Source organism: Mobula hypostoma, chromosome 4 (genome assembly GCF_963921235.1).
Source record: "Mobula hypostoma chromosome 4, sMobHyp1.1, whole genome shotgun sequence".
NCBI lineage: Eukaryota > Metazoa > Chordata > Chondrichthyes > Myliobatiformes > Myliobatidae > Mobula > Mobula hypostoma.
The window spans coordinates 198,393,964-198,410,730 of record NC_086100.1 but is presented as its reverse complement, the minus strand read 5'-3'; the positions used below and the strand labels follow the sequence as shown (position 1 = coordinate 198,410,730).

Here is a 16,767-nt window from a genome sequence, read left to right as displayed (position 1 = left end):
ATTTTGTGTGTGTTGCTTGGATTTCCAGCATCTGCACATTTTCTCGTTTGTAACTTCAGTTTACATCAGACACACTCTTAAAAATGCAATCACTAAACCGTAAGACATAGGAGCAGAATTAGGCCACTTGGCTCATTGAGCCTGCTTCGTCATGACTGATTTATAGGAAACATTCTCGCCGCATCCACTCTATCTAGACCTTTCAAAATTCAGTAGGTTTCAATGAGATCTGTACCACTAATTCTTCTAAACTCCAGTGAGTACAGGCCCAGAGCCACCATACGCTCCTCATATGCTAACCCTTCCATTCCTGGAATCGGTCTCATGAACCTCCTCTGGACCCTCTCCAATTCCAGCACATCTTTTCCGAGATAAAAGCCCAAAACCGTTCGCAATACTCCAAGTGTGGTTTGACCAATGGCTTATAAACCCTCAGCATCATAACCTTTCTCTTATATTCTAGTCCTCTCGAAATAAACCCTAACATTGCATTTGCCTTTCTTACAACTGACTCAACATGCAAGTTAACCTTCAGGGAATCCTGCACGAGAACTCCCAAGTCCCTTTACACCTCTGATTTTCTAACTTTGTCACCGATTAAAATATAGCCTACATCTTTATTCCTTCTACCAAAGTTCATGATCATACACTTCCCTACACTATATTTTATTCGCCACTTCTTTACTCATTTCCCCAATCTGTCCAAGTTCTTCTGCAGACTCTGCTTCCTCAACATTACCTACCCCTCCACCAATCTTTGCATCGTCTGCAAACTTGGCCACAAAGCCATCAATTCCATCATCCAAACATGAGGAAATCTGCAGACGCTGGAATTTCAAGCAACACATATAAAAGTTGCTGGTGAACGCAGCAGGCCAGGCAGCATCTCGTTACCCCTTCCTAGAGATGCTGCCTGGCCTGCTGCGCTCACCAGCAACTTTTAATTCAATCATCCAAATCATTGACATATAACATGAAAAGAAGCAAACCGAATACTGCCCCCTACAGAACACCAGTCGTCACTGGAAGCTCTCTTTATTCCAACTCTTTGCCTCCTGTCAATTAGCCAAGTTCTATCCATGTTAATATCTTTCTTGTACTACCATGGGCTCTTGTTATGTGGCTGCTTATCACAGGCATTCTGAAATTCCAAATGAACAAGACTCACTAATTCTCCTTCATCTATCCTGCCTGTTATTTCCTCAAAGTCCAACAGATTTGAAAGGCAAGAAATCCCCTTAAGGAAATCATGCTTACAATTGCCCACTTTATCATATGCCTTTAAGTACCCCGAAACCTCATCCTAACAAAAGATTTCAACATCTTCCCAACTACTGAAGTCAGGCTAACTGGCCTATAATTTCCCTCCTCTCCCTTCTTAAAGAGTCCTCCAGAACCATGCCATAATCTAGTGATTCTTGAAAGATCGTAACATATAGCAGACCCCAGGCTGTAGTCCATCTTTTCCAGGTGACTTATTTACCTTCAGACCTTTCAGCTTCCCTAGCACCTTAACCTTTGTACTACCAACTTCTGCCTTCTGACACTCTTGAATATCTGGCATACTGCTGTTGTCTTTCACTGTGCTGGTGTCATCCAGCATTTCATTGTCCCCTATTACTACCTCTCCAGCATCACTTTCCAGTGGTCTAATACCCACTCTCTCCTCTTTCACTCTTTATATATCCGGAAAAAAAACTTTTGGTATCCGCTTTGATATTGTTGGCTAGCTTCTCTTCATATTTCATCTTTTCTCTCATTATTGTTTTAGTTGCCTTCTGTTGGTTTAAAAACTTCCCAATCCTCAAAGTTCCCACTAATTTCTGCTATATTATATGCCCTCTCTTTTGCTTTTATGTTATCTTTGACTTCCCTTGACAGTTGCTTCATCCTTCTTTTAGAATGCTTCTTCAGTTTTGAGATGCATCTATCTAGCCACTTGTAAATTGCCCCCAGAAACTCCAGCCAATGCTGTTCTGCTGTCATCCCTTCCAGTGTCCCCTTCAAATCAACTTTGGACAGCTCCAATCGCAATTCCCTTTACTCCACTGTAGTGTTGATACATCTGAACTTATCTTCTCCCTCTAGATCTGAAGGATGAATCCTATCACATTACTGCCTCTGAAGGATTCCTTTACCTTATGTTCCCTAATCTAATCTGGCTTGATACACAACACCCAATCCAGAATTGCCTTTCCCTAGTGGGGTCAACCATAGCTGCTCTAAAATAAAACATCTCGTAGTCATTCTACAAATTCCCTCTCTTGGGATCCAGCACCAACCTGATTTTCCCAATCTAACAGCATACTGAAATCCCCCATGACTATCTTAACACTGCCCTTATTAGCAACACACATCAAAGTTGCTGGTGAACGCAACAGGTCAGGCAGCATCGCTAGGAAGAGGTACAGTCGACATTTCAGGCTGAGACCCTTCGTCAGGACTAACTGAAGGAAGAGCTAGTAAGAGATTTGAAAGAGTTATTATATTGCCCTTATTATAGGCTTTTCCTATTTCCCATTGAAAATTATATCCCACATCCTGGTTACTGTTTAGAGGCCCGTACATAACTCTCATCAGGGTCTTTTAACCTTTGCAATTGCTTAATTCCACGTCTTCCGATCCTAAGTCACCTCTTTCTAAGGATTTAATTTCATTTTTTTTTAACCAACAGAACCATCCCACCCCTCTGCCTACCTGCCTGTCTCTTTAATACAAAGTGTATCCTTGGATGTTAAGCTCACATCTATGATCTTCTTTCAGTCATGCCCACAATGTCATACCTGCCAATCTCTAACTGCACTACAAGATCATCTACTTTATTCTGTATACAGTATGCATTCAAATATAACTTTCAGTCCTGTATTCATCACCCTTTTTGATTTTGCCCCATGTTACACTTCACCTCAACCCACTGACTGCAACTTTGCCCCACCATCTGCTTGTCCTTCCTCACAGTCCCACTACAAACCGCATCGAGTTGTATACCAACTACTACTCCCTCAGTCTTATCACCGTGGTTCCTGCCCCATGCCAACTTAGTTTAAACCCTCTGCAACAGCTTTAGCAAACCTACCCGCATTGGGTCCCTGTCTTTTTTGTACAAGTCATACCTTTCTCAGAAGAGATCCCAATGATCTAGAAATCTGAAACCCTGCCCTCTGCACCACTTCCTCAGCCACTCATTCATGTGTACCAATATCATATTCCTGCCCTGGCAAGCACGTGGCACTGAGAGTAATCCAGAACACAGACAATGACAAAACACCTCAGGAAAACAGAAACAAGCTGCCAGCTAAGTGATGAACGTGGTTCAAATGCAACATTTAAAAGAAATTTGGATCAGTACGTAGATGGGAGGGGTATGGAGGACCCTGATGCCGATGCAGGTCAATGGAACTAAGCAGAGTAACAATTCAGCAGGAACTAGATGGGCCAAAGGTTTTGTTTCTGTGCTGTGGTATCCATTATCAGGACACGTAAAATGGGCACGGCTATCGGCTTTCAACATGAAGTATATTTTTGAAACAAAAAATTTAAACAGGTTCAAGAGTTGGTATGTCACGTCGATAAAAGCTTCTTGTCTTTACAGAGGGATGAAATACAAATGCATTTAATTATAGGAAATCTTTTAAGAAAATCACTAAGCTACCATTTAAAACTAGTTATCACCCGCAGTCACACTGACCTCCAAACCACCTCCTTGAACTTTCTTCATTCCAATCATTTTCAGTGGGAGGAGATCATCCAACATCATCACCGCATCTACCACCATCTTGGAGAAGAAATCTTTCTGCAAAGCAATCAGCTTGGAGCTGAGGGCCGTAGCCGCACATTTCTCAAGGAGCTCTCGTTGTTGCCTACACGGGACAGGAGAGAAGAAACAAAACTGTTGAAAGGACTAAAATAAAAACAAAGCAGCAAGTTCATCCTCTATCAGTACAGAAGGATTTACAGATTCGTTTCATTTGTCACCTCTACTTCAAAACGCACCGTGAAACACATATGTATTCTTTCATAGTTTGAGGATTGTGCTAGGAGCAGCCCGTAAGTGTCGCCATGCTTCTGTCGCCAACAAAGTATGTCCTCAAGTTTCTAACCCTAACTGATACATCGATAGAATGTGCGAAATGAGGAACTGCCGAGTACTTGTTTTTGCTGAAACGTGGCTCTCGGACAACGTCCCATGCGCCATCAACCATCAGGCTGTCTCACTCCGGGACTTGTTGTGTGACAGTATGTGGTGTCATTACTGTAAATACTGTGCCCCACCTTGGCCCCTGAGGGATGCTGTTTCGTTTAGCTGTATACATGTGTATTGTGTATAGTTGAATGACAATTAACTTCAACTTGAACAATGTAATTGTTAATACCGTTTATAGATTATCAAATATTGCTTCAAATAATTACTGAGTGGTGACTGTGGGTAATAGTCACTCATTCACTCTATGGCAAACTATAACAGTATCACCAAACTCAGATGTGAATATTCCTAGTAAGCCACTAGGTAGTAGACATAGTAGACCAATGTAATCAGAGGCAGATCACTTACTCCTTGTCGTCTTTCTTCACAGTTACAGCAATGGCTTTAATTTTTTCCACAGCCTGTTCCACAAACAAAAAATATAAAATCATACACACAGTTCAAGATGATAATACTGAAGTTCATAACACTAAACTACTTTGCTGAGTGTACCTAACACTTGAGATACATGTGGAGGACAAACTCAGGACCTCTAAAAGCACTTTACAGCCATAATGCCTTAAGTTGTATTGTTGAATGCAACCAACCTACATGCAAGTTGACAAATGGAGCAACGTGATAGTGACCTGATAATCTGCTTAGCAATGTCTACGTGAGACATTGATACTGGTCAACTGATAAACAGCCCTGAAGAACAGTCTCAGCCCAAAATGTAGACTCCATAGATGCTGCCTGACCTAAAGAGTGCTGACCACATTGTGTGTGTCCCGATATGAATCTTCGAGGAAAGATCTGTTATTGTGAATGCAATACCAGATCAGAGAATCTCTCCGTTGTTAATATCATATATTTAGAATAAGATATCTCAAACTATGTCACACGAGCAAAAGTGGTAAAGATCAACACCATAGCAAGAAGAAAATACAAGAAGAACTTCAAAACTGTTCATTCCAAAGTAAATTTCAAATGTATTTGTAAAGGAGAACAACATGTAAAGGGAGGGAATTCTATAGTGCAAACCTTAGACAAACAGAGCTTTGAGCAGCAGCCAATCCAGACATCAGAAGTCTGGAGAGGTGGGGACTTCAATTAGGTCCACTGACCAAGGATAAAAGGCAGGAGTGGGTCACGGTAGCATAATAGAACTTTAACCAGCGGCCGATCGGTGTTTGGGATTGATTAGTAAGAGCAAATTAAAGGAAGGCGGGGCAAGCGCAGCAGCCGTCATCTGAACAGAATAGTCAGAGTGGTGATTTTAAGGCTTTAGCTCTTTGAGGCTTCACAAAGAGAAAGCAAAGGAAAGAAAAGCTCAAGTTTTTCCCTTCTCTTTTTTCGATCAGCTCAGCTGGAACTGCAGGGATTAAACGGAGGATACTGAAACACTCTCCTTGATGTGGGAAGGCAGGGAGGCCTCCAGTGACCCTGAAGACTATAACTGTGAGAAGTGCATCCAGCTACAACTTCTAACAAACCACATTAGGAGTTGGAGCTGGAACTGGATGAACTCCAGATCATTTGGGAGGCGAACAGGGTAATAGATAGGACATATAGTTACACCCAAGGTGCAGAGTACCCCTGTGGCCATCCCACTTAACAATGGAAATATCACTTTGGATACTGTTGGCAGGGGTGGGTGGGGGACGGTGGGAATGGCCTAACAGAGGAAAGTCACAGTGGTCGGGTCTCTGGCACTGAGTCTGCCTCTGTGACTCAGAAGGGAAGAGGGGGAGAAGAGGGTTGCTGTAGTGATAGGGGATTCGTTAATAGGAGAACGGAAAAGTGGTTCTGTGGGCAAGAACAAGATTCCAGGATGGAATGTTGCCTCTTGGGTGGCAGGGTCCGGGAAATTGCAGATTGGGTCCTCAGCATTCTTAAGTGGGAGAGTGAACAGCCAGAAGTCGTGGTCCTTGTAGATACTAATGACACATGGGTAGGATACGTGACAAGGTACTGGACAGGGAGTTAGGTGCTAAGTTAAAGGGCAGGACCTCCAGGGTTGTGGTCTCAGGATTGCTGTGCATGCCACGTGCTAGTGAGGCCAGAACCAGGAAGATTATACAGTTTAATACATGACTAAGGAGTTGGTAAAGGAGGGAGAGGATAAGATTTTTGGACCAATGGGCTCTCTTCCAGGGAAAGTGGGACCTGTACAGAAAGAACATTTTGCACCTGAACTGGAGAGGGACTAATATCCATGTAGGAAGGTTTGTTAATGCTGCACGGTGGGATTTAAACTAGAGTTGCAGGGGGATGGCAACTAGAGTGCCAGATCAATTCGTGGAGAGGTTGTGGAGGCAGATGTTGGCAAGACTTCAGACAAAGTTAGGAATCAAAAGGTTGAACATGGTGCGACTAGTGTCCTGAGCTGCCTATACTTAAATGCAAGAAAGACGGATGAAGATGAGGTAGCTAGTTTACCAACAGAGGCAATCTGTAGTGAGGAGAGGCTGTTGATAGGGCAAAACTGTAGTCCACAGGGTGAGTTGCAGTATAAAAGGTGGACAAAATCAAAAAGGGTGAATACAGGACTGTAGGTGTTGTATTTGAATGCGTGGAGTGTTCAGAATAAGGTAGATGAACTAGCAGCACAGTTGCAGATTAGCAGGTATGATGTTGTAGGCTGAAAGATAATAGCTGGGAACTTAATGTCCAAGGACACACATTATACTGAAAGGATAGGCAAGAAGGCAGAGGGGGTGGCGTTGCTCCGTTGGTTAAAACTGAAATCAAATCATTAGGAGGTGACATAGGGTTTGAAGGTGTTGAATCATTGTGGATCAAGCTAAGGAACTGCAAGGGTAAAAAGACCCTGATTAGAGTTGTATACAGACCCCCAAACAGCAGTAAGGATAGGGCCTACAAATTAAATGGGAGATAGAAAATGCATGCCAAAAGGGTAATAGTCATGGGGGTCTTCAATACGCCAGTAGATTGGGAAAATCAGGTTGGTGCTAGATTACAGGAGGGGGAATTTCTAGGAAGCCTATGAGATGGCTTTTTACAGCAACTCATGGTCGAGTCCACTGGAAGATCAGGTATTCTGGATTAGGTGTTGTGCAATGAACCAGAATTGATTAGGCCTTAGGTAAAAGAACTCTTAGGGGCAAGTGATCATAATATGATAGAAGTCACCCTGAAATTTGAGAAGGAGAAGCTAAAGCGGATGTATCAATATTACAGTGGAGTAAAGGAAATTACAGAGGCATGAGAGAGGAGTTGGTCAGAATTGATTGGAAAAGAACATTGGCAGAGATACGGGCGGAGCAGCAATGGCTGGAATTTTTGAAGCAATTTGGAAGGCACAGAATATATATATATATATCCCAAAGAGGAAGAAGTATTCTAAGGGAAAGGTGACACAACCATGCCGAACAAGAGAAGTCAAAGCTGAAGAGATATAATAGAGCAAAGTTTAGTGGGAAGTTAGAAGATTGGGAAGCTTTTAAAAACCAACAGAAGGCAACAGAAAAAGTCATTGAGAAGGTAAAGATGGAATATGAAGGTAAGCTAGCCAATAATATTAAAGAGAATACCAAAAGTTTCTTAAGATACATTAAGGGTAAAAGAGAGGCGAGAGTGGATATCGGACTGTAGGAAGATTATGCTGGAGAGGTAGTAATGAGGGACCACGAAATAGTGGATGAACTATTCTGTGCCGTTCTTCACTGTGGAAGACACTAGCAGTATGGTGGAGGTTCCAGGTGCCTCCTGTAGATAAAGTCACCTGGACCAGATGATGGTGTACACTCTAGAATTCTGATAGAGGTGGCTGAAGAGATCATGGAGGCATTAGTAATGATCTTTCAAAAATCACTAGATTTTGAAATGGTTCCAGAAGAATGGTAGATTGCAAATGTCACTCTACAAGAAAGGAGAGAGGCAGAAGAAAGGAAACTATAGGCCAATTGGTCTGATCTCAGTGGGTGGGAGGATGTTGGAATTGATTATTAAGGATAAGGTCTCAGGGTACTTGAAAGGACATGATAAAATAGGCCGTAGTCAGCGTGGTTTCCTCCAGAAAATCTTGCCTAACAAATCTGTTGGAATTCTTTGAAGAAGTAACAAGCTGGACAGACAAAGGAAAATCAGCTGATGTTGTGTACTTGGACTTTCAGAAGGCCTTTGATGAGGTGCCATGCATGAGGCTGCTTAACAAGCTACAGGTAAGATTCTAGCATGGATAAAGCAGTGGCTGATTGGCAGGAGTAAAGACTGGGAATAAAGGTAGCCTTTTCTGACTAGCTGGTGACTAGTGGTGTTCCACAAGAATCTGTGTTGGGACCAATTCTTTTTACGTTATATGTCAATGATTTGGAATGAATTGATGGCTTTGTTGCAGATGATATGAAGATCAGGTAGTTTTGAGGAAGTAGTGTGGCTACAGAAGGACTTAAACATATTAGGAGAATGGGCAAAGAAATGACAGGTCGAATACAGTGTCGGGAAGTGTATGGTCATGCACTTTAGTAGAAGAAATTAAAGGGTTGACATTTTCTAAATAGAAAGAAAATACAAAAAAAAAACTGAATTGCAAAGGGATTTGGGAGTCCTTGTGCAGGATTCCCTAAAGGTTAATTTGCAGGTTGAGTCTGTGGTGAGGAAGACAAATGCAATGTTAGCATTCATTTCAAGCGGACTAGAATGTAAAAGCAATGATGTAATGTTGAAACTTTGTAAAGCGCTGGTGAGACTTCACTTCAAGTATTGGGCCCCTTATCTAAGAAAGGTTGTGCTGAAACTAGAGAGGGTTCAAAGGATGTTCACAAAAATGACTCCAGGGTTGAATGGCTCGTCGAATGAACAGCATTTAGACCATAAGCCATAGCAGCAGAATTAGGCCATTCAGCCCACTGAGTCTGCTTCACCATTCCATCATGGCTGATCCCAGATCCCACTCAACTCCATACATTTGATGGCTCTGGGCCTGTATTAACTAGAATTCAGAGGAATGAGGGCTGACCTCATTGAAACCTATCGAATGGTGAAAGGCCTTGATAGAGTGGATGTGGAGAATATGTTTCCTATGGTGGGAAAGTCTAAGACCAGAAGACATAGGCTCAGAATAGAGGGGCATCCTTTTAGAATGAAGTTGAGGAGGAATACCTTTAGCCAGAGAATGGTGAATCTGTGTAATTCTTTGTGCCGTCTTTATGTATATTTAAGGCAGAAATTGATAGATTCTTGATTAGTCAGGGCATGAAGGGACACGGAGAGAAGGCAGGAGATTGGGGCTGAGAGGAAAATTGGATCAGCCATGATGAAATGGTGGAGCAGTCACGATGCGCTAAATGGCCTAATTCTGCTCCTATATCTTATGGTCTTAAATGGGAGGTGATGCACTTTGGCAGATCAAATGCAAGGGAAGGTCTTCAGTGAAAGGTAAAATCCTTAAAAGCATGGATAGACAGAGAGATCTAGTGAAATGTAGACCAACAGGGACATGCAAGCAGACAGAGTTAGTTTAGACAGGCACCGTGGTCTGCACCCACATATCGTTAACTACATGATATGTGGCTTATATTACAGCACAGCGATGGCGGGTCGCAAGGCCTGTCCCTGTACTGCAACATGAGCCACACAGTAAATGTACTTTTCAGAGGACGGCAGTAATGCGTGTGAATAGTTTTTTGTGCAAGATAGGAGAAACACCAACTTTGTAAATACTATTTCAGAAAGACAATGATAAATCTAAGACATCCATTGTAAAATTACTGAATAAGTACACTACCAGCTGGGTGGCTGTACGAAAGGCTCGGATAATTATCTGTGGGTGAAGCCCCTCTTCCACATACGATTTTATCTGCCTTAGGAATTCTGCAGCCAGCAGAGTAACTGAAGTGGTCCCATCGCCCACCTGGAAACAGAAGAACAGTCAATATACCTACTTTGTATTCAAGATTATTTACTGTCATTCTTCAGTACACATGAGTGAAGGAGAACGAAATGATTGTTACTCTGGATAAAATGAAACATAAAAAAACACAAAACACAATAAAAAACACAACAAATATAAATATAAAAATAATCCTATAAATCACAATGTACAAGTAACTGTTATATTCCTTAACTGATTATATGCACATAAGGCAAAGCTAGATGATGTATATGTAGATTTGGAGGGGTGGGTTAGTGGGTGGAGGTGTTGATCAGTCTTAGTGCTTGGGGAAGTAACTTGTGATCATGGTGCGGATGCTGCATAACCTCTTACCTGACGGGAGTGGGAGAAACAGTCCATGATCAGGGTGGGTGGCATCCTTCATGATGTTACCAGCACCTTTCTGTATGGCAGGTAGGCTGGTGCCGATAATGCATTGGGTAGTTTTGATTACCTGTTGTAGAACCCTCTTTACAATATAGGTGATATATATCTGATCTACAACTATCAAATACTCTCACAAACAAGAGAAAGTCTGCAGATACCTGAAATCCAAGCAAAACACACAAAATGCTGGAGTAATTCAGCAGGTCAAGCAGCATCTATGGAAAAAAGTAGAGTCGATGTTTTAAGCTGAAACTTTTCGGCAGGACTGGAGAACAAAAGCTGGGGAGTAGGTTTGAAAGGTGGGGGGAGGGAAGAGAGGAACACCAGATGATAGGTGAAACTTGGAGGGGTGGGATGAAGCAAAGAGTTAGGAAGTTGATTGGTGAAAGAGACAGAAGGCCGTGGAAAAAAGAAGGGGGAGGGACAAGGAGATAACATGAGAGAGGGACAAGGGGATGGGAAGTGGTGGGGGGGGGCGTGGAGGCATTACTGGAAATTTGAGAAATCGATGTACATGCCATCGGGTTACAGGCTACCCAAATGGAATATAAAGCGTTGTTCCTCCAAACTAAGTGTGGCCTTATCCCAACAGCGGAAGAGGACATGGGTAAACATATCAGAATGGGAATGGGAAGCAGAATTAAAGTGGGTGGTAACACATCGGAATGGGAGACTGCTTTGCCGAGCATCTACGCTCCGTCCGCCAGAAGAAGCAGGTACTTTTTTCCATAGATGCTGCCTGGCCTGCTGAGTTCCTCCACCATTTTGTAGCTGTTTATCAAAAACTCTGGTAGCTATGAAGTTTGTGATTCCAACTACAAATGGGGGTAAAGCAGCTGGTTTTACCTCAGCATCCTGTGATTTTGCAATATCTACGAGGATCTTTGCAGCTGGATGAACAACATCGAGCAGCTTCAAGATGGTGGCCCCATCATTTGAAATGGTCGCTTTCCCTTTAAATAAAAATGCAGAATTAAACTTGCGATTGTGCGAGAAATTGTGAACTCCCAGAATGGGAAAATAAACTGTACGTACACAATAGCAATATACAGAAACCCTGCCAATTATGTAGTACACATCGGCTGAGATGCCAAGTTGGTCCAGCATAACTGAGCTGGATACTCTGCAAGGGGCATTGTAAGAGTTTGGGGTGAACTGCAGTGTAAGGTGATTTGGGAACAGCACCATCTCTGCTTGCAACACAGATAACTCATGCATTATGGCCATTCAGCTTTACGAAATTCAGAAATCACTACCAAAAGACTGAATAATATGCTCAGACAGAATGCCTGCATAAAAAGTAAATCAATCAACACAAGCATTTTTTTTTAAATCTTGCACTTCTTGAAGTAAGCATGGATGATTTATGTTTATTTATTGAGCTAAGAGTAGAAAGGTTGATGGGAGTGGGCAGTTTAAATGGTTTGGCATAGCCTAGAAGGGCCGAAGGGTCTGCTTCAGTGTTGTACTTTTCTATGACTCTGAGGTACAATGCAGAATAGGCTCTTCTGGCCATTTGAGCCGCACTACCCAGCAACCCTCAATCTAACCCTAGCCTAATCACAGGACAATTTACAATGCCCAATTAACTTACCAACCGGTACGTCTTTGGACTGTGGGAGGAAATCAGAGCACCCGGAAGCAACTCATGCGGTCACGAGGAGAACATGCAAACTCCTTACAGGCAGTGGGGGGGTGGGGGGGGGGCAGGTACTGTAAAACATTGTGCTAACCACTGTGCTACCGTGACGCCTCACAGCTTGAAGTTACGGAAAATTGGACAGGGCTGTTTTCTAGTAACACAACTCCCCACCTCAACATAGGAAGAGGTTGCCTTCCCTCAACAAACAATGGTTTTGGTATTGGTTTATTACTATTGTCACAGACACAGAGAGAAGCTTATCTAACATACTATTCATACAAATCAAATCATTGCACAGTGCATTGAGGTAAAATAAAGAAAAACAATAACAATGCAAATTTAAGAGTAAAAGCTACTGAAGATGAATAAAACTAAAGTTACTACAGCAGAACAGGCAATGGTTATTTGAATCCATTGCATCAACTGTACACTGACTGGCAGACCCTGCTCAATGGCCCTAAATATTGCAATGAAATAGAAATCATCAGGGAAGTTCTCTCAATTCAACCAATCTGGATCAGCTCCCCAGCATCTCTCAAGCATGTTACACAGATCTGTAAAGATAGAAACAGCACAACAAATTGCGCAGTGCCTTTACCTCTGTCATCCACAATCAGTTTGTCCATCCCACGTGGCCCCAGCGTGGTTCGAATGGCCTCAGCAATAACCTGACAGGCATTAATGTTGCTGACCAGCTGTGGAGTCCCTTGCGAAGTATCTGTCCCCTCCTTGAGGAGGATAACCGGTGCAGACTACCAAAGAAATGGAAACGTATTGAATTAGCTAGTATGTTTAAGAGGCACTTAGCCACTTCAAGGCATAGAGGGATACAGTCCAAATGCAGACAAATGGGATTGGTGTAGGTGGGTAAAGCAGTTGGCACAGACAGACATGTCTGAAGGACCTGTTTTTGTGCTATTATCACTCTGACTCTATGAATCCACAGATATCACTTTCTTAATAAGTCACCTTTTAAAACTACAATACAGAGTAAAATTATTACCAACTCTAGAGGAGTCATAAGATTTTTTAAAAACAATAAAGGCATGATGGAGAAATTACATATTTTGTACCCGGATCTTTTAAATCTTTCTTTTCCTGCAATAATCTTAAATTTAGCTCCTCTAATTAGGAGACCTAGAAGTGATGGACTAGTTCAAAAAATGATGAACTAATCTGAATGAAAAGTTCATTCAGCCCAAAGTACCTGTGCTGAACTTTTGGTTAGAGCTCCCCAATTAGTTCCATCCCCTTTTTCTCTCCTGAGATCCTGCCATAAAAACATTTGCCAAGTTTTCTTTTGAGAGTTACTTTGAAATTGCTTTGAGTGCTCATTCAGGAGGCATAGTCCAACTCACAAAAAAAATGCCATTTCTAGTTCTTCTGCTGATAATCTCAGACTTCCAATCCATCCACTTTGACAACATTTTATCCACATTGTAATTGATATAAACCCAAGGGGCTCTATAGACATATTAAGAGCAAAGGACAATATTGGTCCTCTGGAAGATCAGTGGTAATTTATGCATGGAGCTGAAAGAGATAGTGTGGCGACCCACTTTCTGGCACACACGTACTGGCTCACAACAGCGCGCGCAGGCAGAGGGCCGGCCCCAAAAAGGGCGCCAGGCCATCTTCACCAGCAGGGGGAAAATCCTGCGCGCAGAAAGGGTCTGGGAATATGCATTCCCCACAGCAGTCCCGCCCCAGGGAGGGCGGGAACGGGAAGGCTTTAAAGCAGGCCGCGAAGTTTGAATAAATCTCTTTCATCGCAACTCTAACTCACCGACTCCGTGTAGTTATTCTAGCGCTGTGTGTAGCACACCGCTACAATTGGTGACCCCGACAGCCCAAACGATATTTGGACCAGAGATGACCAACGCTGCATCTGTTCACGCAGTTTCGTTAAAACTGCCAAGCTTCTGGACACTGCGACCCCATTTATGGTTCGAACAAGCAGAAGCACAATTCCACATTCGGCAGATAACCTCGGAGTCCACTCGCTACTACTACGTGCTGAGCTCACTCAACCAGGAGACAGCTACACAAGTTGAGGAGTTTATACAGTCGCCCCCGGAGGACGGCAAATACACAGCATACACGGCAAAGCTCTGCTCATAAGGACTTTCAAACTCTCACGGCGCGAACGAGCACGCCGCTTAATGCACCTGGATGGTTTGGGAGACAGGCCGCCATCAGCATTAATGAACGAAATGCTGGCCCTGGCTGAAGGACACAAACCCTACCTCATGTTTGAGCAGGCGTTCCTAGAGCAACTGCCTGAGGACATATGCCTGCTGCTGTCCGACGCAGATTTCAGCAACCCCCGGGAGGTGGCGGCCCGAGCAGATGTGCTGTGGAATGCCAGGAAGGAGAGAGAGGCGCCCGTCGCACAGATCACAAAGTCGTGAGCCCAACGAACAATGGTGTTTCTACCACCAGCGGTGGGGCACAGAGGCCCGCCGCTGCAGACCACCCTGCAAATTCCCGGGAAACGCCAGGGCCAGCCACCACTGATGGCTACGGCGGCTGGCCATTAGGACAGCCTCCTGTACGTCTGGGACAAGCAGTCGGGACGCCGCCTTTTGGTCGACACCGGAGCGGAGATCAGCGTCTTACATCCAACGAGTTATGATACCTGCAACAGAGAACCGGGACCCACCCTGAGGGCCGCTAATGGCAGCACAATACGAACCTACGGCACCCGCACGGTACAGCTACAGTTCAGCTCCAGCCGGTTCACGTGGGACTTCACACTGGCCGCCATGGCCCAACCACTCCTGGGGGCGGATTTTCTACGAGCCCACAACCTGTTGGTCAACCTGCAAGGGAAGCGATTAGTCCACACCAAGACTTTTCAAACGTTCTCCCTGGGTGAAGCACAGTTGCCAGCCCCACACCTGGACTCCATCACGCTGTCCGACGACGAATTCACCAGGGTCCTGGTGGATTTCCCATCAGTACTGACACCGCAGTTCATGGCAGCCATGCCTAGACACTGAGTACAGCACCACATCCCGACCCAGGGACCACCCCTCCATGCCCGTGCTCGACGGCTTCCCCCGGACAAGCTCCGACTGGCGAAGGAGGAGTTCAAGAAGATGGAGGAATTGGGGATCATACGATGGTCCGACAGCCCATGGGCCTCCCCCCTTCACATGGTGCCCAAGGCAACGGGGGGCTGGAGACCATGCGGTGACTACCGCAGACTGAACGAGGTTACAACGCCAGACCGCTACCCTGTGCCACACATTCAAGACTTCGCAGCAAACCTACACGTCGCAAGGATCTTTTCCAAGGTAGACCTCGTCCGGGGATACCATCAAATCCCTGTACATCCGGACGATATCCCCAAAATAGCACTCATCACCCCGTTCAGACTTTTCGAATTCCTCCGAATGCCGTTTGGTCTAAAGAATGCCGCACAGACTTTCCAGCGGCTAATGGACGTGGTGGGACGCGACCTGGACTTTGCATTCACCTATTTGGACGACATCCTCATAGCAAGCAGTAGTCGGCAGGAGCATCTGTCCCACCTCTGCCAGCTCTACTCCCGCCTGAGCGAATTCGGCCTTACAATCAACCTGGCCAAATGCCAGTTCAGACTCGACACCATCGACTTCCTGGGCCACAGGATTACTAAAGACGGGGCAACCCCGCTGCCCGCCAAGGTAGACGCGGTCCGCAACTTCCCCCGACCCAACACAATCAAAGGCCTGCAGGAATTCGTGGGTATGGTGAATTTCTACCACCGTTTCCTCCCCTCAGCAGCCCGAACCATGCGACCCCTGTTCACTCTAATGTCGGGTAAGGGCAAGGACATTACCTGGGACGAAGAGGCCGCAACCGCTTTCGTTAAAACCAAAGAAGCCTTGGCAAACACCGCGATGCTAGTGCACCCCAGAACGGACGTTCCTACTGCCCTCACGGTGGACGCATCCAACACAGCAGTCGGTGGAGTGCTGGAACAACTCATCGAGGGTCGCTGGCAACCCCTGGCGTTCTTCAGCAAACACCTACGACCACCCGAACTCAAATACAGTGCTTTCGACCGGGAGCTATTGGCACTATACCTGGCAATCCGGCATTTCAGGTACTTCTTAGAAGGTAGGCCCTTCACCGTGTTCACGGACCACAAACCGCTTACCTTTGCATTCATGAAGGTGTCCGACCCCTGGTCGTCCCGCCAGCAGCAACATCTGTCCTACATCTCCGAGTACACGACGGACATCCGGCATGTCTCGGGAAAGGACAACGTCGTGGCGGACGCACTTTCCAGACCAACCATACAGACCCTGTCCCACGGGGTGGACTATGCAGCGCTGGCAGAGGCACAGCAGGCAGACGCTGAGATCCAGTTACAGGACTGCAGTCTCCGGTTTGCAGCTCCAAGACCTCCCCGTAGGCCCAGGTGAAAGGACCCTACTGTGTGATGTAGCTACCGGCCAACCCCGCCCCGTCGTCGCAGCAGCCTGGCGCCGGCGGGTGTTCGAACCCATTCACAACTTAGAGCACCCCTCCATCAGGACAACTGTCCGGCTGGTCTCCAACAGGTTAGTGTGGCATGGACTTCGTAAACAGGTCAGTGAAAGGGCCAAAACGTGCATGCAGTGCCAAACGGCCAAGATGCAGCGGCACACCAAGGCTCCGCCTCAGCGG

The 16,767-nt window shown here is 45.0% G+C and overlaps 1 protein-coding gene across 1 annotated transcript in view; it reads right to left on the bottom strand.

Moving 5' to 3' along the window:
• cct7 (chaperonin containing TCP1, subunit 7 (eta)) overlaps positions 1-16,767 on the bottom strand; it is a 40,987-nt gene that overhangs the window by 14,986 nt on the left and 9,234 nt on the right. Inside the window, exons 2-6 of the mRNA XM_063047180.1 lie at positions 12,707-12,860; positions 11,313-11,419; positions 9,933-10,058; positions 4,553-4,605; positions 3,689-3,860 (exon numbers count right to left, since the gene is read on the bottom strand). Coding sequence (XP_062903250.1) covers positions 3,689-3,860; positions 4,553-4,605; positions 9,933-10,058; positions 11,313-11,419; positions 12,707-12,860 — 612 coding nt within the window. The remainder of the gene's footprint in view (positions 1-3,688; positions 3,861-4,552; positions 4,606-9,932; positions 10,059-11,312; positions 11,420-12,706; positions 12,861-16,767) is intronic.